This window comes from Neomonachus schauinslandi, chromosome 14 (genome assembly GCF_002201575.2).
Source record: "Neomonachus schauinslandi chromosome 14, ASM220157v2, whole genome shotgun sequence".
In the NCBI taxonomy this organism is placed as follows: Eukaryota; Metazoa; Chordata; class Mammalia; order Carnivora; family Phocidae; genus Neomonachus; species Neomonachus schauinslandi.
Genome location: NC_058416.1, coordinates 35,797,811 through 35,823,851, shown reverse-complemented (window position 1 = coordinate 35,823,851; position 26,041 = coordinate 35,797,811). Strand labels below are relative to the sequence as shown.

Sequence of the window (26,041 nt, the reverse complement as noted above, 5' to 3'; positions counted from 1 at the left end):
CAAGGGTTTGGGGAGCTGTAAGCCAGGAACTGTGGACTAAGAAAAAATACACAGTTGACCCTTGAACAACATGGGTTTGAACTGCATGGGTACACTGGAACACCTATTTTTTTCAATAAATATAGTACTGTAAATGTATTTTTTCCTTATGATTTTAATAACGTTTTTCTCTATTTTATTATGAGAATACAGAATACATACAACATACAAAATAACGTGTTAATCAACTGTTACCGGTAAGGTTTCTGGTCGACTGTAGGCTATTAGTTAAATTTTGGGGCAGTTAAAAGTTATATACAGATTCTCTACTGTACTGTTTTGGAGGGGGGCTATCAACAGCCCTAATCCTGCTTTGTTCAAGGATCAGCTGTCATCTGAGTGAGCAAATATATATTTCTTATAAATCAGAATATCACAATGTGGTTCACTGATTCTGTAATCATGTTAGTGTCCTTTTTATGCATCATAAAGTTTCCTCCAGGTTATCACAAAGTTCAGATCCTGAGATGCAGCAACAACCCAATATAGGAGGCTAAGAATTCTGGACTCCACATATTCTACTCTTGCTTTAAGCATTCACTAGTTGTGTGACCTTATATGAGTTTTCACGTTCCTTAGCATTCAGAGAGACGACAATATTTATAATAATATTTGCCTTGATAAGGGAAGCAGAAGAAGCAGAGGTAAAGGTGCTCTGGAAAAGCAAAAAGTACCATATACACAATTTTTTTCTCTGCCTTCTTTTTAATGTCCTTTCTAAGACATTGGGAACCATGGTACTACGGTGGAAAAACACCATGAGCTTCAAGCCCTTAGACCTGGGCTATGCCCTTGACTAGTTAGGATGGAAGACCCTGTCTGTCCCTTCAAGGGTGGTCCCATTTGGCAATGTACCACCAAAGCTAAGACAGTGAATAGTAAATGTTATTATTTACATTTTATAGCAAGGACATTGAGGCTAAGAGGCTAGGACACTCCAAGTAGCTAGGCTTACTCCAAGTATGGGTCTAGTTAAGAGTTTATGTGCAAGTCTTCGTGTCCCCCTCAGCAAAGCCCTTTAGCAATTATCCTATGCAAATACAGAGCTTAGCTTCAATCAGTCTTAGCATCCTATTATTCCAACTTTTGTAGGACAGAACAACACAGAATTCTTTGTTAACAATCCAGCTGGTTGCATAATGATGACATCCGACTATACCCACAGGGCAGTCTAGTGTCTAGCTTTGCTGGAGGCCACACACCTAATATTAAGTACCTGACATGAACCTTTTGATTGCCAACCCTTCCATTTCAAATACATCCATCTTAAATAAACAAATTGCCAGCTGTATGACACAGCTACTAGCTAAACAACTAGGAACCAGGGCACCCCACCTGTGAAGTTCCCCTTTTTAAAAGCCCTGGGTAACCAGGGGAACTGATGGCTTGACTGACCCTGCTTTTCCCCTCCCGTACCTGAATTTCCACATTTAAGTTTTAAAGATTTTATTTATTTATTTGTGAGAGAGAGAGCACAAGCAGGGGGAGTAGCAGGCAGAGGGAGAAGCAGGCTCCCTGCTGAGCAAGGAGCTCGATGTGGGACTTGATCCCAGGACTCTGGGATCAGGACCTGAGCCGAAGGCAGACGTCTTATAAAACTCAACACCCAAAAAACCAGATAATCCAATTATAAAATGGGCAGAAGACATGAAGAGGCATTTCTCCAAAGAAGACATACAGATAGCTAACAGACACATGAAAAGATGCTCATCATCACTTATCATCAGGGAAATGCAAATCAAAATTACAATGAGATATCACCTCACTCCTGTCACAATGGCTAAAATCAAAAACACAAACAACAAGTGTTGATGAGGATGTGAAGAAAAAGGAACCCTCTTGCACTGCTGGTGGGAATGTAAACTGGTGCAGACACTGTGGAAAACAGTGTGGAGGTTTCTCAAAAAATTAAAAATAGAACTACCCTATGATCCAGTAATCACACTACTGGGTATTTACCCAAAGAATACAAAAACACTAATTCAAACGGACACATGCACTCCTATGTTTACTGCAGCATTATTTACAACAGCTAAACTATGGAAGCAGCCCAAGCATCCACTGACTGATGAATGGATAAAGATGTGGTATACATATATAATGGAATATTATTCAACCATTAAAAATGAAATCTGGCCATTTTCAACAACATGGACAGAGCTAGAGAGTACCATGCTAAGTGAAAGCAGTCAGAGAAAGACAAATACCATATGATCTCACTCATATGTAGAATTTAGAAACAAACGAGTGAAGGAAAGAAAGAAAGACAAACCAAGAAACAGACTCTTAACTATAGAGAAATGATGGTTACCAGAGGGGAGGTAGGTGGGGTAATGGGTGAAATAGAGGATGAGGATTAAAGAATACACTTATCATGATGAAAAAATTAAAATGATTTAAAACAAGAATTGCAAAAAAAAAAGAAGAAGAAGAAGACTAAGATGGAGAGAGATATTACACAGTTGAACCTTGACTAATGCAAGGATTAGGGGTTATGAACCAACCCCGATGAAGTTGAAAATCCATGTATAACTTTTGACTCTCCAAAAACTTTACCAATAGCCTACTATGGGAAACCTTACTGATAATAAAACAGTTGATTAACACATATTTTGTATGTTATATGTATTATATACTGTATTATTACAATAAACTAGAAAAAATAAAATGTTAAGAAAATCATAAGAGAAAATACATTTATACTACTGTACTGTAAAAAATCCATGTATAAATGAACCCACAGTTCAAACCTGTGTTGTTCAAAGGTCAACTGAAATTGATCTTGTTGTATCTCAGGTAGATCTTACACACTATATTTAATAATCTGTTATCAAAATGTAACATTTCCCCACTCCTTGCTCCACTGAGTAAGAAACACTTTATCATCATAAAAAAATTTTCCTCAGTTGATTGTTTAGCATTTCATTTCCTGATTTTAGCATTAGTTCTCTATTTGCTCTTGTTCATTTTGTGAAATTGTGGTGTTTAACAAGATGTCTACTTTAATGAAAGACTTTCCAGTCAGTTGAAGCAAAGTCCAGATATTTTAGCAGGCTTGTTGTGAATGGGAGAGAGATGTGAGCTTTCCTTTTTCTTTGCCCTTTTATCATCAATTGCCAAAGGACTCTTCCTTCTTTTTTGCACATTTTCTCCTCTGGAATATATGTCCCTTTAAATTGCACGGCCAACACTTTAAATAGCACCTACTTTGAAGTCACTTTCCTGCAGCCCTGCTCTGATCTACCCAGTTGTTACTGTTGTACTGGGGTTTTAAACTCTCTGTTGCTTCAACTAGCCTCTTTGCTGGCATCATTTCTGGCTCTGCCTTTGCTTGCCACAGAGCCTTCTAGCAGTGAAGGAGTAGGGCAAGGACAGTGCTGGGATTTGTAGTTTTTTCTCTTTTTACTCATAGTTATTTTGCACTTTTGGCATTCTCTGTATTTTAAGTAGTACTGGGCTTGGTTTTCAATAGAATTGTCATAGTTATGGAGTTATTTCACACATCATTTAGAGAGAAGATTTTGGTGTGGTAATTTGCTTACTACACACCCACCACTGACTTCAGCCACCTTGTTTTTAAAAATCCTCTCTATGTATTTTCAAAACAAAAAACAAATGTGAAAAAATAAAAATATAATTGATTTTTGACTTAATAATAACTTGAAATTATGAGATTTTGATTAAATTTATAAATAGTATTAGAATGTTTACATGAGGCCAGCTTCACTATAAATTTAACTATCAGAGCTAATTCCTTAGGTAGGTTTTGCCTTGTGTTACCAGTTTGCCAGCTATCTGAAATGCTTAAAAATAGAATATATTAAATGTATAAATGAAATTTAAAATATTTAGTTATTTATTTAGGTCTTTAAATTGAACTGACAGCTTAAGGGAAATTTGGTTGGCCACTCTTGAGTAGATTAAACATTAATCAAAAGAAATATCTTTTTTAATGAGGAGATAGGATATGGTTGGTCTTGATGATTAGATCTCTCCTTGCCCAACCCTATAACTTCATTTCTAAAGCTTATAATTTCTCCCAAACATATAATGGTGTTTCATCCTCATTTACTGTAGCATTTACTGTAGACACTGGGGAATACTAAGGGATAACAAGACAAAGTTCCTAAACTCATGGACTTCTATTACAGAAGAGACAGGCAAATTAAAAAAAAAGCAACCAAATAAGTAATCCCAAGTAGTGATAAAGCTATAAGGATTAAAAAACATATAAAGGATAAGGGAAGATAATGATAGAGAAGGGTGTTACTAGAAGTATGGTCAGGTAAGGCTTCTCTGAGGTAATGATATTTAATCAGAGATTTGAATGAAGGGAGGGAAAAATAACTCCACATTTTTCCCCCCTAGTCTAGGAAGGGCCTTGAAGCAGGAACAAGCTTGGTGAGTTTATGGTACAAGGAGGCCACTGTGGCCAAAAAAAAGGGTAAAAATAGGTCAGAAAGACAGATGAGGGCAGATCATAGGACTTAAGGGTCACGGTACAGAATTTGGATTTTATTATAAATGTGACAGGAAGGCATCAAAGCATGCCACCCAGCCTACTTAGGCTACTTTTTTTCTTCCTTGGTTATCTGGCTAACTTCAATTTGTCTTTCAAAATCTAGCATCACCTCCTGTAGGACATATACCTTAACTCCCTGACTCCCCAGAGAAGGTCAATCACTTCCTCCTGTGTGCTATTTCAGAGCTATAATACAGGACTACTGGTCGCCTTTCGCACTTCTGGAGGGACCTAGGCTGTTGATTTTTTCACAGAACTGTGTTTTGGTTCCCCACCCCATCTCTGCAGCCCCCGAGTGTGACACCGCAGCAGCAACAGTGCTAAGTAAAGGTTCAGTAAAGGAAAAGCCCATTCAGCGGCGCAAGCCTCGACTCCTTCCAACCACTTAGGGTGCGGTACCCAGAGGCGCGTGAGAACTGTTGCCCTAGGAGGCTACGTGCAGCGTTCCCCTGCTCTCTGCTACCCGAGGAAGGGTTGCGTTTCAAGGATACTCCACTGGCCAAGAATGCCTCTCGGGAAACCCAATGTCCCCACTGTCAGGTGCCTGCTGTCTCCCTTTTGCTCACCTTTGCGTCTTTCCTGGGGCCTGGGGTGGGACTGGCGGGGGGGGGGGGGGGGGAACTTTGGGCTTCCCAGCTCTGCGTCCGAACACTACCCGCAAACGCTCCCCGGCCTAGTCACGCACCCGGCTGCCCTCTCCTTCTGAACAACGGAAGTCACCGCAGCGATGCCCCATCTTGCTTCTAGTGTACATCCCCTCATTCCGCCGTCGCCTCGCACGGCTCCCCACGCCCCTCACCTAGGATGCGGGTGATCCCCAGGGTCAGCTTCTCCAGGTGCGGCTTGCTGCAGCCCGGGGGCGGCGTCTCCTCCATGGCTCGTGTCCCCGCTCCGCGCGCGGCGGGGGCAGCGGCGGGGACGGAGCGGGAGAGCGGGGCGGACGGGAGGGCGGAACGCCGCCCCAGAGGCTCGGCCATCAATTTCACGGCATGCCGGGAGTTGTAGTGCTTGGCGCCTGAGAGCGCTGGGGGGCGGAGATGGAAGGCCCAGGCTGCTCTGGGAGTAGTAGTTCCGCGGCACACTTGTTCCCGTTGCCTCGGCGGTCGCTCCGCACCACGAAGCCGAGACACAGCGACTCCTCCACCGGGACCCTACCGCCCCGCCGGGGCCGGCCGCGCAAGCGGGGGCGGGCCTCTGCGCGGTGCGGCCAATGGGGACTGGGCCTGAAGGCCGGGGCGGGGCGGCCGCGGCGCGACGCCCGGAGTGGCGGTTGTTTCAAGATGGCGGACGTGGCGAGCCCCTCCCGCCGGGGCGCGGCGGCGTTCTGGAGCCGGGACTGTATCCTTTGCCCGCCTGGCAGGGGGCGCCGGCGCCCTCCCGGGTGCGGCGACCGGCGAGCGGTCGCGTGGGACTCTGAGTGGTGGGGCGAAGCTCGATGCTGTCCCCGGGGGCGGGGCCGTCCTTTCCGGCCGCCGTGTAGGTGCCGGGCTTTCCCCTGGCTGGGGTGTTAGGTAGCAGAGAGCCTGATACTGTCACCGGGCTGGAGCACTAGGTGTGGGGAATCAGCACTGATGTTTCCCAGCCCTCCTTGGCGGTGAGCTTTGTAAAGATGGCCTAGAATCGTGGCCCTGCAGGTGGCCGTGGTGACCTCGGGCCGGCTGACTGCGCCTCTGCGGAGGGAATGGTGTTGGCTGGTCAGGGAGCCTTTTTGTCTTGGTTTAGGACTGTCCTTGGTCTGCGTTGTTGGGAGCAAGTCAGGCCCTTTTCTATCTTCGAAGGCCTATCAGTGATGATTTACTTTCATGCTGGGATTTTTGGAGAGGTGTGGGGCGGAACGGGGTCTGGTGATGCTGGTTACAGAATAAAAAGCGTTACAAATCATTGCTGCTGGAAGTAGTGTTGATTTACATGCGGGTTTTGGGTCACCACTGGCAGGATTGAAGTTCTTGGGTTGTTTTGGGGGTGGAGAAGCTGTGGGGCTTTTACCGTTGTGGTGGTGTTGCCAGTTCAATAACTGTGTTGAGAAGTGTGACAGAACTGGTTCGTTCTTTGGTTTAGGTTGACTGTCCCAGCCTGATCTTTTCCTGGTAAGTTACATCACTTTTCTTAGAGGAGTGTTACAGGAAAGGAGAGCAATCCGTGTATTGGGTGGCTACAGACCAAGTCTTTTTGTCTGTTTGCTAGGATTCCTGATAGCATTATTTGAGGCATTGCTGTTAACTTTGGCAGAATCATTCTCTGCACGTTCTACTTAGCTCCCAGTGAAACTTACTAAATTGTATTATCAGTTTTCCTCATTGAGTTACAGTACTAAGATTACAGTGTCATGTGGAGGGAGGGATATTTTTTCATTCCTTGCTGCTCAATGTTTAGTGTTAGGCACTTTCTAAACATAATTACCGTTTATCTCTGATAGGTGGGTGACAATCAAGTAAAATCATGCACATACACTGTGGATGAAAGCACACTAATGCACTGTGCACATTAAATATTTTTTTCCTTATATATCAGGAAGGAGGTAAAGAGAATATGTGCACTGGGAACTGGGCTGAATTAGAAAGTCAGGAAATTGGGATGAGTCTTCTCATAAAACCCTGTGCTTGCAGTGGTAGAATTTTGTGATAGAGGAGATATTTGAAGGTTATCAGCTTATAAAGTGCTTTGTTAGTGTAATCATTTTCATAACCACTTATGTGGTTTTAGTTATTATTCCTTAACTTTATGACCAGTGGAATTGTTCTGATAGGTATAAATGGTGTGTGGGGGGGGCCAGTGTATTGCTGTGGCACTGATTAATAGGTAAATAAACTGAACCTGTGCTCTTGGTCGAAGCAGCCCTGTATGCTCACTTATTCATATGGTCATATTATTCCTTATTTCACATAGAAGTCCTACACCCTCCCTTTTCTCTTACATTCTCCCTTACTTTGAAAATTAATGTGAAATACTCAGCTTCCCATTAAAAGTGAGGAGTTGAAATTATATGGGGGAAATGGTCGTGATTACATTGATAGAAATTCCAATTTGAAATGAATTGCAAAGTTACTAGTATTACCCATTTCCCCCACCTATTCCACATAATGACCAGTTATCATCCAGCCTCACATATTTTCATTTTAAATGTCCGTAGGACACAAAAGCAATGAAATGTAAATTTGCTATAAATCTTTGCTAAAAAGCATAAGGATAGTTATGAATCATTGGGTTTAATCATGTGTCTTTGGATCTGGATCTCTTTTTCTGTTACACGGATGACTTCCTAGACCACCCCATAGCCTTTATATAGAACTTTCAATAGTAAAAGACCAAAAAGTATGTATGTATAATCAGGTACTCCTTTCACACTATTGAAAGACAGATTTTCAGTGCTTTGCCTAAACAATTAGAAAAATGTGATTGAGATATTTCCCAGTCCTAGATGTTTCTGTCATGTGAGGACAAATCATTTGTGACTAAACGTCATCTTTTTACTGTTGTCTTTATGAGTTATGCATCTCCTGCACGGTATGATTCAGCAGTGCAGTTTTGCACAAGGTATGTTTTTGTACCTTATGTGTAAACAAATGAGTATGCCATGTTGTCATTTTATGGGTTAAATCTGCAAGTAAAATATGCCCCTTCAGCCATAAACTGCTTTCCTCCTTCATTATAGCTCCTGGTAATATTAAAAGAAATTAGTGTTTCTGCAGTATCTATATTTGATTGGTAAATACACCCCAGTATGTTATCATTAACAGTATTTTTAACTTGATATTAACAAATATGAATTATAAGGGGCTTGGTCAAAACATTACAGTAGCTATAATCCATGCCATTGAATATTCAATTAAAAGTAGAATCTTTATGTTGATGTTAAAATAATATACTAGCCAGGAAAGTCACTGGGGTCAATAATAATTACATATACATGTGTTGCTGGTAAGTGATTGAAACTCAAAAGGTTAGAGTGTGCAGTCCTAAGTTTATTTTCTTCAGCTCTTGGTGATCTGGAATAGATATGCTTCTTCCTCTTTGTTACTTCTACCTTGGGTTTCTAATTACTGCTTTAATTCTGGGGTTTGGAGTTTGGTACCAACATTAAGGATGCTTTATAATTTGCTGTACTTGTCTTAGTAAAGAACTTCCAAAGATATGAAGTAGAACTGAAGTGGCACAAAGAACCCAATGAGAGGTCCAATATACATTTGGTATATATTATGTCTCTTTGACTTTCCCATAAAATGTGTTTGTATATTTTTTTAAACTTTGTATTTGAAGAAAGTAAGTATTTGGGTTCTTCAGATGATGAAATGAAGATAGATTACAAATGATTAGGAAGGATAGGTTGGATGGAGGCAATTTCAAATATTTTTAGGCTTATTTTTTAAAACTCTTGTTAAGGTCAATTTATTTACCATTTTTATATTTGAAAAGATACTTAGCATGGATGCAGCTAATGGGTTTTGCTCCCATATTTTGAAATTTTCCTCTATCCTTCAAGGGACTTCTGACTGGTCTAAGAATTAAAATGACATGAGACAGATTAAGAGGAGAAAAATCAAACTTAATTAGGTACATATGGGGAATCCGCATATATGTGAGAGATTCCAAAGACAAGCAAAATTGAGTTATGCTTGTCATTCTGAACTAAGGAGAAGGGAGTAGAGGTCTAGGACTTTCAAGGAAAGGAAAGCAATTCATAGGAAGATGAAAAGGAGTAAATGTTTGGTAAGCAAATGTTTTTTGGGCCATATAGAAACAATGGGACATAGAAAGGAATTTTAACAAACAGACTTTGCTAAATTCCTCCCTACCACCTGTTATTTATATTATATTGTAGTTATTTTTGGTGATATCTATCTCTGGGAGCAGGTCCTCTATCCAAATTCTTTTAGGCAGTTAGTGGGAGGTCAAAGTTTCTTCATGAGTCTTTTGGGCCTTGATTGTTTTCAGCTCAAAACAGTTCACATTCCAAAGTGGCACATCTTGGGGTGATGGGTTCTGAACCCCAACAAGATAAAGAGAGACAACACCAAAGAGTTGCTGGACAGTGCGTCATAGAATTAAATACCACTTTCATTCTTTCATAGATGGTTTACTGTGAGCTGGGCATTTTTTTACTTTAGGAGATAACAAACATTGAACAAAACCAGTGGAAAATCTTCACCCACTTGGTGCTTAAATTTTAGTGAGATGAGGTCATGAATAAGTAAAATAGGTTGTATGTCCAATGATTATTGGTGATATGAATGAAGAAAAAGCAGAAAAAGGGTAGCTATCATGGGGGTCTTTGTGTCTGCTTTTATGCCAGTACCATACTGTTTTGATTACTATAGCTTTGTAATATAGTTTGAAATTAGGAAGTGTGATGCTTTAACCTTATTCTTAAGATTGCCTTGGCTATTTGGGGTCTTTTGTGGTTCCATACAAATTTTAGGTTTGTTTGTTCTATTTCTGTGAAAAATTACATTGGAATTTTTTTTAAAGATTTTATTTATTTATTTATTTATTTGAGAGAGAGAGAGAGAGAGAGAGAGAGTGCAAGCGAGAGATATAGCACAGGGAGGGTGAAGGTCAGAGGGAGAAGCAGACTCCCCGCCGACCAGGGAGCCTGACACAGGACTGATCCTGGGATTCTGGGATCTTGACCTGAGCCTAAGGCAGACGCCCAACCGACTGAGCCACCCAGATGCCCCTGCATTGGAGTTCTGATAGAGTTTGCACTGAATCTGTAGATTGCTTTGATCAGTATAGACATTTTAAAAATATTAATTATTCCAATTTATAAGCATGGACTATCTTTCTATTTGTGTCTTCAGTTTCTTTCATCAGTGTCTTAAAGTTTTCAGTGTATATAGGTCTTTCACCTCCTTGTTTAAATTTATTTCTAGATATTGTATTCTTTTTTGATGCAGTAGTAAATGGGATTGTTTTCTCTCCAGTCGTATGATCTTAGCCTTTCTAAATTTCTCCTTTGACTAGTTCTTCTTGTCTTATATTTCTTCCACTTGTGGGGTGGCTGGATGGCTCAGTTGGTTAAGCCTCAGACTCTTGATTTTGGTTCAGATCATAATCTCAGGGTTGTGAGATCAAACCACACTTTGGGCTCCACACTGGGCATGGAGCCTGCTTAAGAGTTTCTCTCCTCCTGCCCCTCTTAAAAAAAAAAAAGTTAAATTTCCTCCACTTGTTAAATAGTAGGGCTTCTTGGGACATTTCATGAATGCACTGCAGAAGAATAAAACCTTTGTGTTTGCATGATTGACTTGCCCTCAAATCGTGTTTGTTCTTCAAAGCTAAAGCTCATTTTGAAATTATTTATTCATGACTAAAATAACTTACCAGTTCTCCAATAATAAACAAACTGGGGCATTTAACTCCTTGTTTACAAAAGGAAAGGAAATGAAAGGAACTTAACAGAATTTATAGGGTAGGGTATCTCACTTGGGAATAAGCATGGATGAAAGTTTTATGGAACAAGGCCTTTCAAAAATTTTATAAAACATATAGTTATAAATATGTAAAAATGAATGTTAAAAGATTACTAATTTTGCTGCATTTATTTCACTTGGGTTCCTTTCTAGTTTTGTTTTTAAAAGCTTATTATAAATTCCCAGGTCAAAAGAAATTAGGAATTAGAAGTACAGAATAGAGGCAGCGTTTGGATATTGGATGATCTTTTCTAGTATTTTCCTTCATGTCCTTCTTCATAGTTTCTGATGAAGAACAATCAGTAGTGTATGTTCCAGGTATGATTTTCTGTATTAATTTCATAAGCTTCCTTTGCTTCTTAAGTGTTAGGAGAAAATAAAAGAGTAGGACCACTTTGCAGGTATAACTATATGCAGAACAATCCATTGGAAACTAATATTAAAAAAAATGTGGTTAGACCTTAATAAGGTTTGAAATACTGCCTTATCTTAGGGGCTGGTCAGGCAAGTGAGCTTTTGATGAATTTGTAAAACACTTCATTCATCTATTAAAGAGCAAGAGATTCTTATTTTTTGTATTATGAATAATAGCCTAAATTCAAAGAAGAATGTGAAAACTTCTTGATATAAGGTTTATATGATAGACTCTTTAAAGCTTACTGGTTATTACTAAATGAGTAGTAAAACTGAGCCATTGAAGGTACCCTAATTATGTGGAAAAAATCAGATTTTAATTTCCCCTACATTAAGATATATATTGTATATTGTAATTTATTGGTTTTAATATGACTTACAAATTTTCATGTCACCTTTTAAAAATATTTCAGTTGAATCTTAAATGTATTCAGAACATAATCTTTCCATGATACATTATTTACTAAGAGGTTTAAAATGACCCTGTCAGTCCCATAAAGAAGTATATCAGAGAAGAGCTTCATGGGGGGTGAGTTTAAGAGAATAAAGTATAATTTTGATATTTTGTTTGATGGAAATCCTTAGGAATTTCTACAGAAGGAAATACCAAATCAAGACACAAGTTAAGTCCAAAAGCTGACGTTAAACTTAAGACTTCCAGGGTTACTGCCTCTTCAATCTCCATGGAGTCTTTAAAAGGTGCAGGAGATTCAGTAAATGAACAGGTCAGTAAATTCCCTTTTTTCCCCCCTTATTCTCCAATCTTTATAAATGCGGACCAATAAGTGATTTTTCTTTTTTCTTTTTTTTATTCTTATGTTAATCCCCATACATTACATCATTAGTTTTAGATGAAGTGTTCCATGATTCATTGTTTGTGCATAACACCCAGTGCTCCATGCAGAATGTGCCCTCCTCAATACCCACCACCAGGCTAACCCATTCTCCCACCCCCCTCCCCTCTAGAACCCTGTTTGTTTTTCAGAGTCCATCGTCTCTCATGGTTTCTCTACCCCTCCGATTTCCCCCGCTTCATTCTTCCCCTCCTGTTACCTTCTTCTTCTTCTTTTTTTTTTTCTTAACATATATTGCATTATTTGTTTCAGAGGTACAAATCTGAGATTCAACAGTCTTGCACAATTCACCGCGCTTACCAGAGCACATACCCTCCCCAGTGTCTATCACCCAGTCACCCCATCCTTCCCACCCCTCCCCCCACTCCAGCAACCCTCAGTTTGTTTCCTGCAATTAAGAATTCCTCATATCAGTGAGATCATATGATACATGTCTTTCTCTGTTTGACTTATTTCACTCAACATAATACCCTCCAGTTCCATCCACGTCGTTGCAAATGGCAAGATCTCATTCCTTTTGATGGCTGCATAATATTCCATTGTATATATATATACCACATTTTCTTTATCCATTCATCTGTTGATGGACATCTTGGCTCTTTCCACAGTTTGGCTATTGTGGACATTGCTGCTATAAACATCGGGGTGCACGTACCCCTTCGGATCCCTACTTTTGTATCTTTGGGGTAAATACCCAGTAGTGCAATTGCTGGATCATATGGTAGCTCTATTTTCAACTTTTTGAGGAACCTCCATACGGTTTTCCAGAGTGGCTGCACCAGCTTGCATTCCCACCAACAGTGCAGGAGGGTTCCCCTTTCTCCGCATCCCCGCCAACATCTGTCGTTTCCTGACTTGTTAATTTTAGCCATTCTGACTGGTGTGAGGTGGTATCTCATTGAGGTTTTGATTTGGATTTCCCTGATGCCGAGCAATATGGAGCACTTTTTCATGTGTCTGTTGGCCATTTGGATGTCTTCTTTGGAAAAATGTCTGTTCATGTCTTCTGCCCATTTCTTGATTGGATTCTTTGTTCTTTGGGTGTTGAGTTTGATGAGTTCTTTATAGATTTTGGATACTAGCCCTTTATCTGATATGTCATTTGCAAATATCTTCTCCCATTCTGTCAGTTCTCTTTTGGTTTTGTTGACTGTTTCCTTTGCTTTGCAAAAGCTTTTTATCTTGATGAAGTCCCAATAGTTCATTTTTGCCCTTGCTTCCCTTGCCTTTGGCGATGTTTCTAGGAAGAAGTTGCTTCAGCTGAGGTCAAAGAGGTTGCTGCCTGTGTTCTCCTTTAGGATTTTGATGGACTCCTGTCTCACATTGAGGTCTTTCAACTATTTGGAGTCTATTTTTGTGTGTGGTGTAAGGAAATGGTCCAGTTTCATTCTTCTGCATGTGGCTATCCAATTTTCCCAACACCATTTGTTGAAGAGACTGTCTTTGTTCCATTGGACATTCTTTCCTGCTTTGTCAAAGATGAGTTGACCATAGAGTTGAGGGTCCATTTCTGGGCTCTCTATTCTGTTCCATTGATCTATGTGTCTGTTTTTGTGCCAGTACCATGCTGTCTTGATGATGACAGCTTTGTAATAGAGCTGGAAGTCCGGAATTGTGATGCCGCCGCCTTTGCTTTTCTTTTTCAACATTCCTCTGGCTATGCGGGGTCTTTTCTGGTTCCATACAAATTTTAGGATGATTTGTTGCATTTCTTTGAAAAAAGTGGATGGTATTTTGATGGGGATTGCATTGAATGTGTAGATTGCTCTAGGTAGCATTGACATCTTCACAATATTTGTTCTTCCAATCCATGAGCATGGAACGTTTTTCCATTTCTTTGTGTCTTCCTCAATTTCTTTCATGAATATTTTATAGTTTTCTGAATACAGATCCTTTGTCTCTTTGGTTAGATTTATTCCTAGGTATCTTATGGTTTTGGGTGCAATTGTAAATGGGATCGACTCCTTAATTGCTCTTTCTTCTGTCTTGTTGTTGGTGTATAGGAATGCCACTGACTTCTGTGCATTGATTTTATATCCTGCCACTTTACTGAATTCCTGTATGAGTTCTAGCAGTTTTGGGGTGGAGTCTTTTGGGTTTTCCACATAAAGTATCATATCATCTACAAAGAGTGAGAGTTTGACTTCTTCTTTGCCAATTTGGATGCCTTTGATTTCTTTTTGTTGTCTGATTGCTGTGGCTAGGACTTCCAATACTATGTTGAATAGCAGTGGTGATAGTGGACATCCCTGCCGCGTTCCTGACCTTAGGGGGAAAGCTCTCAGTTTTTCCCCATTGAGAATGATATTCGCTGTAGGTTTTTCATAGATGGCTTTTATGATATTGAGGTATGTACCCTCTATGCCTATACTCTGAAGAGTTTTGATCAAGAAAGGATGCTGTACTTTGTCAAAAGCTTTTTCTGCATCTATTGAGAGGATCATATGATTCTTGTTCTTTCTTTTGTTAATGTATTGTATCACATTGATTGATTTGTGGATGTTGAACCAACCTTGCAGCCCAGGGATAAATCCCACTTGGTCGTGGTGAATAATCCTTTTAATGTACTGTTGGTTCCTATTGGCTAGTATTTTGGGGAGAATTTTTGCATCCATGTTCATCAGGGATATTGGTCTGTAATTCTCCTTTTTGATGGGGTCTTTGTCTGGTTTTGGGATCAAGGTAATGCTGGCCTCATAAAATGAGTTTGGAAGTTTTCCTTCCATTTCTATTTTTTGGAACAGTTTCAGAAGAATAGGTATTAATTCTTCTTGAAATGTTTGGTAGAATTCCCCTGGGAAGCCATCTAGCCCTGGGCTTTTGTTTTTTGGGAGATTTTTGATGACTGCTTCAATTTCCTTAGTGGTTATAGGTCTGTTCAGGTTTTCTCTTTCTTCCTGGTTCAGTTTTGGTAGTTGATACATCTCTAGGAATGCATCCATTTCTTCCAGGTTATCTAATTTGGTGGCATATAGTTGCTCATAATATGTTCTTATAATTGTTTGTATTTCTTTGGTGTTGGTTGTGATCTCTCCTCTTTCATTCATGATTTTGTTGATTTGGGTCATTTCTCTTCTCTTTTTGATAAGTCTGGCCAGGGGTTTATCAATCTTCTTAATTCTTTCAAAGAACCAGCTCCTAGTTTCATTGATCTGTTCTACTGTTCTTTTAGTTTCTATTTCATTGATTTCTGCTCTGATCTTTATTATTTCTCTTCTCCTGCTGTGTTTAGGCTTTATTTGCTGTTCTCTCTCCAGCTCCTTTAGGTGTAGGGTTAGGTTGTGTATTTGAGACCTTTCTTGCTTCTTGAGAAAGGCTTATATTGCTATATACTTTCCTCTTAGGACTGCCTTTGCTGCATCCCAAAGATTTTGAATAGTTGTGTTTTCATTTTCATTGGTTTCCATGTATTTTTTTAATTCTTCTTTAATTTCCTGGTTGACCCATTCATTCTTCAGTAGGATGCTCTTTAGCCTCCATGTATTTGAGTTCTTTCCGACTTTCCTCTTGTGATTGAGTTCTAGTTTCAAAGCATTGTGGTCTGAAAATAGGCAGGGAATGATCCCAATCTTTTGGTACCGGTTGAGACCTGATTTATGACCTAGGATGTGATCTATTCTGGAGAATGTTCCATGGGCACTAGAGAAGAATGTGTATTCCGTTGCTTTGGGGTGGAATGTTCTGAATATGTCTGTAAAGTCCATTTGGTCCAGTGTGTCATTTAAAGTGTTTATTTCCTTGTTGATCTTTTGCTTAGACGATCTGTCCATTTCAGTGAGGGGGGTGTTAAAATCCCCCACTATTATTGTATTGTTGTCAATGTGTTTCTTTGCTTTTGTTATTAATTGCCTTATATAATTGGCTGCTCCCATGTTAGGGGCATAGATATTTACAATTGTTAGATCTTCTTGTTGGATAGATCCTTTAAGTATGATATAGTGTCCTTCCTCATCTCTTATTAGAGTCTTTGGTTTAAAATCTAATTTGTCTGGGGCGCCTGGGTGGCTCAGATGGTTGAGTGTCTGCCTTCGGCTCAGGTCATGATCCCAGGGTCCTGGGATCGAGTCCCGCTTCCGGCTCCCTGCTCAGCGGGAAGCCTGCTTCTCCCTCTGCCTCTCTCTCTCTCTCTTATGAATAAATAAAATCTTAAAAAAAAAAAAATAAAATAAAATCTAATTTGTCTGATATAAGGATTGCCAACCCAGCTTTCCTTTGGTGTCCATTAGCATGGTAAATCGTTTTCCACCCCCTCACTTTCAATCTGGGGGTGTCTTTGGTTCTAAAATGAGTCTCTTGCAGACAGCATATCGATGGGTCTTGTTTTTTAATCCAGTCTGATAGCCTGTGTCTTTTGATTGGGGCATTTAGCCCATTTACATTCAGGGTAACTATTGAAAGATAGGAATTTAGTGCCATTGTATTGCCTGTAAGGTGACTGTTACCGTATATTGTCTGTGTTCCTTTCTGGTCTATGTTGCTTTTAGGCTCTCTCTTTGCTTAGAGGACCCCTTTCAAGATTTCCTGTAGGGCTGGTTTTGTGTTTGCAAATTCCTTTAGTTTTTGTTTGTCCTGGAAGCTTTTTATCTCTCCTTCAATTTTCAGTGACAGCCTAGCTGGATAGAGTATTCTTGGCTGCATATTTTTCTCATTTAGTGCTCTGAATATATCCTGCCAGTCCTTTCTGGCCTGCCAGGTCTCTGTGGATAGGTCTGTTGCCAATCTAATGTTTCTACCCTTGTAGGTTACATATCTCTTCTCCAGAGCTGCTTTCAGGATTTTCTCTTTGTCTATGAGACTCGTAAGTTTTACTATTAGATGTCGGGGTGTTGACCTATTTTTATTGATTTTGAGAGGGGTTCTCTGTGCTTCCTGGATTTTCATGCCCGTTTCCTTTCCCAAATTAGGGAAGTTCTCTGCTATAATTTGCTCCATTATACCTTCTGCCCCTCTCTCTCTTTCTTCTTCTTCTGGGATCCCAATTATTCTAATGTTGTTTTGTCTTATGGTATTGCTTATCTCTCGAATTCTGCCCTCGTGATCCAGTAGTTGTTTATCTCTCTTTTTCTCAGCTTCTTTATTTTCCATCATTTCATCTTCTATATTACTGATTCTCTCTTCTGCCTCATTTATTCTAGCAGTTAGCGCCCCCATTTTTGATTGCACCTCATTAATAGCCTTTTTGATTTCTACTTGGTTGGATTTTAGTTCTTTTACTTCTCCAGAAAGGGTTTCTCTAATAACTTCCATATTTTTTTCAAGCCCAGCTAGTATCTTTAAAGTGATGATTCTGAACTCTAGATCTGACATCGTACTAATGTCCATATTGAGTAGGTCCCTGGCAGTCGGTACTACCTCTTGTTCTTTTTGTTGAGGTGATTTTTTCCGTCTTGTCATTTTGTGCAGAGGAGAATAGATTAATGAGAGAACAAAATGCTAGCAGAGTAACAATGTCCCCAGAAAATATACTCTAAACAAATCAATAAAGACCTGAAGCAGTGGGAAAAGAAAGGGAAAGAGAGAGAAAAGAAAAAGATAAAGATAAAAACAAAAACAAACAAAACAAAACAACAACAACAACAACAAAAAAACCAGAATGTGATCAAATATGATCAGGCTGGTATATAGATCAGTGCCACACACTAGATTTGGGGTGTATTTTGGTCTTTTAGAAGAAAGTGCCTCCCAAAATTTTAAAGAAAGAAAAACTTATATATGTGCAAAAATAAGGGTTGATATGATGAAGGGATGGAATATGACTGTAAAGATGGAAATTATAAAAAATTTTATAAAAGGAATTGATAAGAAGTTGTTTGAAAAAAGAAAGAAGAGGATTTAAAAAAAGAAAAAAAAAAGGGAGAGGATGTGATCAGGCAGGGGAATAGAAAACACCATATACTAGAGATTTAGGGTATATTTTAATCTGTTAGAAGAAACGATCTCAAAATTTTAAAGAGAGAACAACTTATATATATAAGCCAAAAATACGGGTAACTACTATGAAGGGATAGAATATGACTCTAAAAATGAAAAATAAAAATGTTTTTTTAAAAAAAGGGATTGATAAGATGTTGGTTGAAAAGGGGAAAAAGAAAAATTCAAAAAGAAAAAAAGACAGTTAAAAAAAATTAACTTTGAAAGACTAAAGAATCATGGTAAAAAAGCCATGAATTCTATGTGCAGTAGTCCCCTAGAGCTGGAGTTCTGCCGTTCTCATTGATCGGTAAACTTGGTCTTGGCTGGCTGTTCTCGCTGATCTTCTGGGGAGGGGCCTGTTGCCGTGGTTTCCAAATGTCTTTGCTGGAGGCAGAATTGCCCCGCCCTTGCCCCCTCCCGGCTAAGTAATCTGCTCGGGTTTGCTCTCCGGGGCTTTTGTTCCCTGCGAGCTTTCCGTACAGCTTTGGAGGCGGAGAGTGAAAATGGCGGCCTCCCAATCTCCGCCCCGGAGGAGCCGAGAACTCGGGGCCCGCTTCTCAGTGAGCCCCCAGAGAAAAGCCGTCAGTCACTCCCGTCTCCCCGGTCTCCAGCCGCACTCCGTGCTCACCCGGCCTGTGACCGCGCATTTCTATCTCTGGCACCCGACCCCGGGTGGAGTCTCCAAACCCAGCAGATCCCTGCGGTGCACTCCCGCGCGGCTCCTCCCGGGGGAGGAAGGTGAGTCTCCCCGGATCTGCCGCTTGTTGGGTCCCTGCTGGAGGAGCAGTGGCCCGACTGTGCCGCGGATCACGGTTTATGGCAACCCCGAGCTGAGAGCCCGCGCCTGGGCTCCGCCTCTGCAGCCGGCTTCCCTGCTCCGATACCTGGGAGCTCTGCCACACTCAGGCACCCCCAGTCTTTCTGTGACCCCAAGGGTCCTGAGACCACACTGTCCCGGAGGGTTCCACCCCCCGCTTAGCCACCAGAGTGACGTCCCTCGGCGGAGCAGACTTTTAAAAGTTCCGATTTTGTGCTCCGCGGCTCTATCACTTGCCAGAAGCGGCTGACGGAGGCCCCTCCCCCGCCGTCTATCCTCCTGAATATCGCCTCGGATTCACTTCTCCGCACGTCCTACCTTCCAGAAAGTGGTCGCTTTTCTGAGAGAGAGTTGTTGCTCTTCTTTTCTTCGATCTCCTGTTGAGTTTGTAGGTGTTCAGAATGGTTTGATCCCTATCCAGCTGAATTCCTGAGAGGAGACGAAATCCAGGTCTCCTACTCCTCCGCCATCTTAATAAGTGATTTTTCTATGCTCAGCAATTACCGATAAAAACGGGTAGAAGAGTCTTTGAAAGAACGTTAGATAATCTGCAATCTTAAAAGGTACAGCAGAGGGGTGCCTGGGTGGCTCAGTCATTGGGCGTCTTCTGCCTTCGTCTCAGGTCATGATCCCAGGGTCCTGGGATCGAGCCCCGCATTGGGCTCCCTGCTCAGCAGGAAGCCTGCTTTTCCCTCTCCCACTCACCTGCTTGTGTTCCCTCTCTTGCTTGTCTCTGTCTCTCAAATAAATAAAACCTTAAAAAAAATAAAAGGTACAGAGGAGTCTAGGATGCTTTACATGGTATGAATATATAAAGTATGTAGAATACTCAGAGGTTTTGCTCTAAAATGTCTAGGCTTGCCTTAAGCCTTCGTTAAGAAAAATTTATTACCTTAGTATGTCTCAAAAGACCTACATCCTGATCCATGTGAAGTTAGTAAATCAAATTGACCACCATTTTTTCTTTTATTAAGTGTGCTTTATGATTTTTGTTCTTGTGAATTTGTTAGATGATGTTAGATAAACCTCTATATATAAGAAAGAAACTTTGTTGGGTGCCTGAGTGGCTCAGTTGGTTGGGCGACTGCCTTCAGCTCAGGTCATGATCCTGGAGTCCCGGGATCGAGTCCCGCATCAGGCTCCCTGCTCAGCGGGGAGTCTGCTTCTCCCTCTCCCGCTCCCCCCTCTCGTGCTCACTCTCTCTCTCTCTCAAATAAATAAATAAAATTTAAAAAAAAAAAAAAAGAAAGAAAGAAACTTTGTTAAAATTCCCCTGCATTATTATTATTTCCTTCACTTTAAAAATATTATGAAGACTCTTTATAGCCCAGTCATTGATTTCTCCTTCATCTTTGCCTTTGTATTAGTATCTGTACATTCCTTTGCTACATGTCCTTATCTGATAGGTTTATTTTACTTTACTTTTTGTTAAGGTTAAGTCAGGGTTTGGCAATCTATGACCTATAGGCCCAATTTCCTTGCTGCCTGTTTTGTGAATAAAGTTTTATTGGAACACAGCATGCTTATTCTTTTAATATTATTGCTGCTTTTCTATTCTAATGGTAGAGTTGCTACCATAGTGCTATTGGTCCAGAAAGGCAAAGTATTTACTACTGAACCCTTTATAGAAAATGTTTTTCAATGCTGGTTTACGTTCTTGAGGACATTTCCAATATCTAGTTTGTTACTAATTATTATGTTTAGTAGTCCATGGGATTTAACTGTGACTTGCCCAAAAGGCCTACTTTGTTACTTGGATCTCTGTTGTACCCACTTTATACTGGGACGTGAATGGTAGTTGATTTTGCAAGATCTTATCAAAATTGCAAGTGTTTTTTCATAAAATGGTTTGTGCATTTATATTGAACAATGGCCTTCTTTTGGATGAAGTCCATATTTTTTTATGATTCTATTGGCTTATTAACTATAATTCTTTGTTGGGCTATTTCACTGGCTTTGGGAATTACCGTATACGTCTTTAACTTATCACAGCCTATTTTAAGTTATGTTTTCCACTTTACCTATTATTTTGAGGACCTTTCAACAGTCTGTGTCTTGACTTTCGTGATATTATCATACATTTTACTTCTGTAAGTAAACTCCCAATACATTATTACTTTTGCTTTAATACTGTCCTTTTTTCTCAGATTTACCTATAATGCACATATCATAAAACTTACCCTTTTAAAATGTACAATTATTATTATTTTTTTGTATATTCTCAGAGTTGTGGATCCATCACCACAATCTAATTCCAGAACATTTTCATCACCCCAGAAAGAAACTCCCTATGCATTAGCAGTCACTTCCCATTTTCTATTCATCTCAGCCCCTAGCAACCACTAATCTACTTTAGTCTCTTTAGATTGGTCTCTTCTGGGCATTTCATGTAAATGGAATCCTATATTATGTGGCCTTTTGTGGCTGGCTTCTTTCACTTAGCATAATGCTTTCAAGGTTTATCTATGTGGTATCATGTATTATTACTTCATTACTTTTTATGGCTGAATATATATTTATCCATTCACCAGTTGAAGGACTTTGGGTTGTTAGGCTTTTTGGCTATATGAATAATGTTGCTATGAACATTCACGTACAAGTTTTTGTGTGGATATATGTTTTCAGTTCTGTTGGGTATTTGCCTAAAAGTAGAATTGCTGGGTCATGTAAATAATTCTATTTAACCTTTTGATGAACTGCCAAAATGGCTATACCAATTTACATATTACCAGCAATATATGAATGAGGATTCCAGTTTCTCCACATTCTCGCCATCACTTTATAGCCATCCTTTTTATTATAACCATCCTAGTCAGTATGAAGTGGTATCTCATTGTGGTTTTGATTTGTATTTCCCTAGTGACTAATAATAATTTCTTTATGTGCTTCTTGGCCATTTATATATGTTCTTTATTTTATTTTATTTCAATTTTTTAAAGATTTTATTTATTTATTTGACAGAGAGAGACAAGCGAGAGAGAACACAAGCAGGGGGAGAGGGAGAGGGAGAAGCGGGCTTCCCGCTGAGCAGGGAGCCCAATGCGGGGCTCTATTCCAGGACCCTGGGATGAGGACCTGAGCCGAAGGTAGATGCTTAACGACTGAGCCACCCAGGTGCCCCTACATGTTCTTTAGAGAAATGTCCATTCAGCTCCTTTTCAGTTGGGTTATTTGTCTTCTTACTGATGAAGTTAAAAGAGTTCTTTATACATTCCATCTTCAAGTCCCTTTTAAGATACATGATCTGCAAACAGTTTCTCTCATTCTGTGCATTGTCTTTCACTTTCTTATTGGTGTCCTTTGAAGCATGAATGTTTTAATTTTGAAGTCCAGTTTATCAATTTTTTTCAGTTGTTACCTCTGCTTTGCTGTTGTATCTAAAAAATCATTGCCTAATTCAAGTTCTTAAAGATTTACACCAATATTTTCTTCTAAGAGTTTTATAGTTTTAGGTATTACATTTAGTCTTTGATCCATTTTGATTTAATATTTGTATGTAGTGACCCAAATTCATTCTGTTGCATGTGGATATCTACTTGTCCTATCATCATTTGTTAAGATTATTCCTTTTCCTTTGATTGTTCTGGCACCCTTGTTGAAAATCCCTTAACCATGTAAATGTAAGTGTTTATTTGTGGACTCTCAATTCTATTCCATTGATTAACATTTCTGTTTTTATGCCAATACCAAGCTAATTACCATTTGGAATTATTTTTTGGAATCAGGAAATGTTAAGTCCTCCAAGTTTGATTTTCTTTTTTTAAGATTTTGGCTATTCTGCATCCTTTGAATTTCCATAGAGATTGTAGAATCACCTTGGCAATTTCTGTACAAGGGTCAGCATGAATTTTGATAGCAATTGCAGTAAATCTTCAGATAAATTTGGAGAGTACTCTCAATAATATCAGTTCTTCCAGTCCTTGAATATAGTTTATGAAATAGCTTTTCATTTACGTGGTCTTCTTTAATTTCTTTCAGCAGTGTTTTGAAGTTTTAGGTGTATGTATCTTGTACTCTTTTTGTTCAGTTTATTTCTAAAGTTTAGGTATTTTATACTTTTTGATGCTATTATTGATGGAATTGTTTTCTTAATTTTATTTCTGAGTTATTTGTTGCTAGTGTTGGAAATACAGTTGATTTTGTCTATTAGTTTTGTATCCTGGAACCTTTCTAAATTCACTTATTAATTTGAATCTAATAGTTTTTGGTGATTTGCTTTCTTCCTTCCTTCCTTCCTTTCTTTTTTAAAATATTTTATGTATTTATTTGAGAGAGAGATAGTGAGAGAGGGCACGAGCGGGAAGGAGGGGGAGAAGCAAGACTCCCCGCCGAGCAGGGAGCCTGATGTGGGGCTCAATCCCTGAGCCAAAGGCAGAAGCTTAACTGACTGAACTACCCAGGCACCCTTGGTGAATTTCTTATAATTTTTTATATATATGATTATGCCATCTGTGAATAGAGATAGTATTACATCTCCCTTTCCAATCTGGATTCCTTTTATTTCAATTGTGTTTTAAAGAGGTTCAAATAATTAAACAGAAGGTTTTTATTTTTATGGTTTTTTTTTTTTTAAAGATTTATTTATTTTAGAGAGAGAGAGCATGAGTGGGAGAGGGAGAAAGAATCTCAAGCCGACTCTGTGCTGAGCATGGAGCCTGATGTGGGACTTGATCTCATGACTCTGAGATCATGACCTGAGCCGAAACCAAGAGTCAGTACATAGGTGCCCCTCAACAAAAGGCTTTTAAATTTACCTGTGTAGTTACCATTTCTGTTATTTTCTATTTGATATTATTGGTATGCTCCATCTGCTTAAAGTACTTCCTTTAACATTATGATAGTTCAGGTACACTGGGAATGGATATTTTGGCTTTTGTATGCCTGAAGAAGTCTTTGTTTCACTTTCATTTTTACTCATTTTCATTATACATTCTATAATTTTATTATAGAATTTTGAGTTGATAGTTTTTTTTTTCCTTTAGTACTTTAATGATGTCATTGCACTGTTGCCTGGTTTCACTGTTTTTGAGAAGTCTGCTGTCATTCTTACTTTTATTCTTTTGTATTTAGTATGTGAGTTTAAACTACTTTTAAGATTTTCCTTTTATTCCTAGTTTCAAGCAATTTGATTATAGTGTGCCTTGAACTAATTTTCTAAACGTGTCTTTTGGTTGGGGTTTGTTAAGTCTTTTGGATTTGAGAGTTTACAGTTTTCATAAAATTGAGAAAATTTTTGGCCATTATGTGTTGAGATATTAATATTTTTCGAGGACTCCAGTTATGCAAATATTAGGCCACTTGAGGTTACTCCACAGCTTTTTGCTCATTTTTTTTGATCCAGTTTTCTGTTGTTGTTGTTGTTTTCTGTGTTTATCTATAGATGGTTTATATTGCTTTGTCTCAATCATTAATCTTCTGCCACTAATCTCATTCAGTGTATTTTTTATATAAGATAATGTTTTTATCTCTACAAGTTCAATTTGGGTCTTTTGTTTTTATTATGTATTTCATGTCTCTACTTAACATGCTGGGTCTTCTAGTTTCTTGAACATATGGAATATAAATGACTATTTTAATGTTCTTGTTTATAATTCTATCATCTGAGTTATTTATGGAGAGATTTCAATTGAGGAATTTTTCTATTTAGGTATTGTACTTTTCTGCTTCTTTACCTGCCTGGTTTTTTATTGGATGCTGCCAGACAGTATGAGTCATACCTTTTTTGAGTTCTGGATATATTGTGTTTTTATAATTAATCTTGAGGTTTTTTTCTGGGACTAAGTTGAGTTATTTGGGAGTAGTTTGATCTTTTTTTTTTTTTTTTAAAGATTTTATTTATTTGACAGAGAGAGACACAGTGAGAGAGGGAACACAAGCAGCGGGAGTGGGAGAGGGAGAAGTAGGCTTCCCACAGAGCAGGGAGCCTGAAACAGGGCTCGATCCCAGGACCCCGGGATCATGACCTGAGCAGAAGGCAGATGCTTAACGACTGAGCCACCCAGGCGCCCCGGGAGTAGTTTGATCTTTTTGAAGCTTGGGTTTAAGCTTTTTTTTTTTAAAAAGATTTTTATTTATATATTTGAGAGAGAGAGTGAGAGAGAGAGCATGAGAGGGGGGCAGGTCAGAGGGAGAAGCAGACTCCCTGCTGATCAGGGAGCCTGATGCGGGACTAGATCCTGGGACTCCAGAATCATGACCTGAGCTGAAGGCAGTCTCTTAACCAACTGAGCCACCCAGGTGCCAGGTTTAAGCTTTTAAAGGTGACACTAGAGCAGCTTTTAATATAGGGCTAATTTTGCCCTCTATAGGCAGTGGCCCTCTGAGTACTCTTCCTGATGCCCCTTGAATTATGAGATTTTCCACTCTGGCTGGTGGGAACATGGACTATTGCTGACACTCTATTAGCTACAGGAACTATTCTCACATTCTCATTTGTTCTTTCCTTGGGTTTTGGTGGGTTTCCTCATAGACAAATGCTAATCAATACTCAGTGGTTGATGTGCAGGGAACCCTCTGGAGATCCCTAGAGCTCTCTTTCTGTGAAGTTCTATCCTCTCCATGACTCTGCCCTGCAAATTCTAGACAGTTTGGCTCTCCTGGACTCCCAGCTCTATCTTCTCAACTTGGGGGGATTGCTGGGCTCCATCTGGGTTTCCCCACATTGCACCCTGAAAACTCCAGAGGCAATTTAGCTAGGATAATTGCATGGCGCACCTTATTTGGTTCCCCTCTTTTCAGTGATCACTTTCCTGTGCTGCCTGTTGTCCAGTGTTTGAGAACTGCTTTTTCATATATTTTGTCAGGTTTTTTGGTTGTCTTAGGCATCAGGGTAGGCATGGTTCCTATTACTCCTTTTTGCCCAGAAGTGGAATGTAGGGGTTGTGTATGTGTGTATTTATTTTGTTGCAAAACTAGAAATGATGTGTGTGGGGTGTGTGTGTATGTATGCATATGCATTTTTTTCTCAAAACTAGATAGATGTTGTCTGTGTTTTTCTTCAGAGAAATAATGTCTTATATTTTTTCTGTATGTGATCTTTGTAGCCATTGATACTCAGTAGCTAGGTCCTTAA

The 26,041-nt window shown here is 39.5% G+C and overlaps 2 protein-coding genes across 5 annotated transcripts in view; one reads left to right on the top strand and one right to left on the bottom strand.

Annotated features, from left to right (window-relative positions):
• Positions 1-5,541, bottom strand: part of TPGS2 (tubulin polyglutamylase complex subunit 2) — a 62,752-nt gene extending 57,211 nt beyond the window's left edge. For all 3 annotated transcript variants that reach the window (XM_021686313.2, XM_044920920.1, XM_044920921.1), the window contains exon 1: positions 5,361-5,541. In XM_021686313.2, the coding sequence (XP_021541988.1) occupies positions 5,361-5,538 (178 nt within the window). In that variant the 5' untranslated portion in view covers positions 5,539-5,541. The remainder of the gene's footprint in view (positions 1-5,360) is intronic.
• A 300-nt stretch (positions 5,542-5,841) lies between these two features.
• KIAA1328 (KIAA1328 ortholog) overlaps positions 5,842-26,041 on the top strand; it is a 354,421-nt gene continuing 334,221 nt past the window's right edge. For both annotated transcript variants that reach the window (XM_044920903.1, XM_021686314.2), the window contains exons 1-3: positions 5,842-5,899; positions 11,254-11,289; positions 11,971-12,110. In XM_044920903.1, coding sequence (XP_044776838.1) covers positions 5,842-5,899; positions 11,254-11,289; positions 11,971-12,110 — 234 coding nt within the window. The remainder of the gene's footprint in view (positions 5,900-11,253; positions 11,290-11,970; positions 12,111-26,041) is intronic.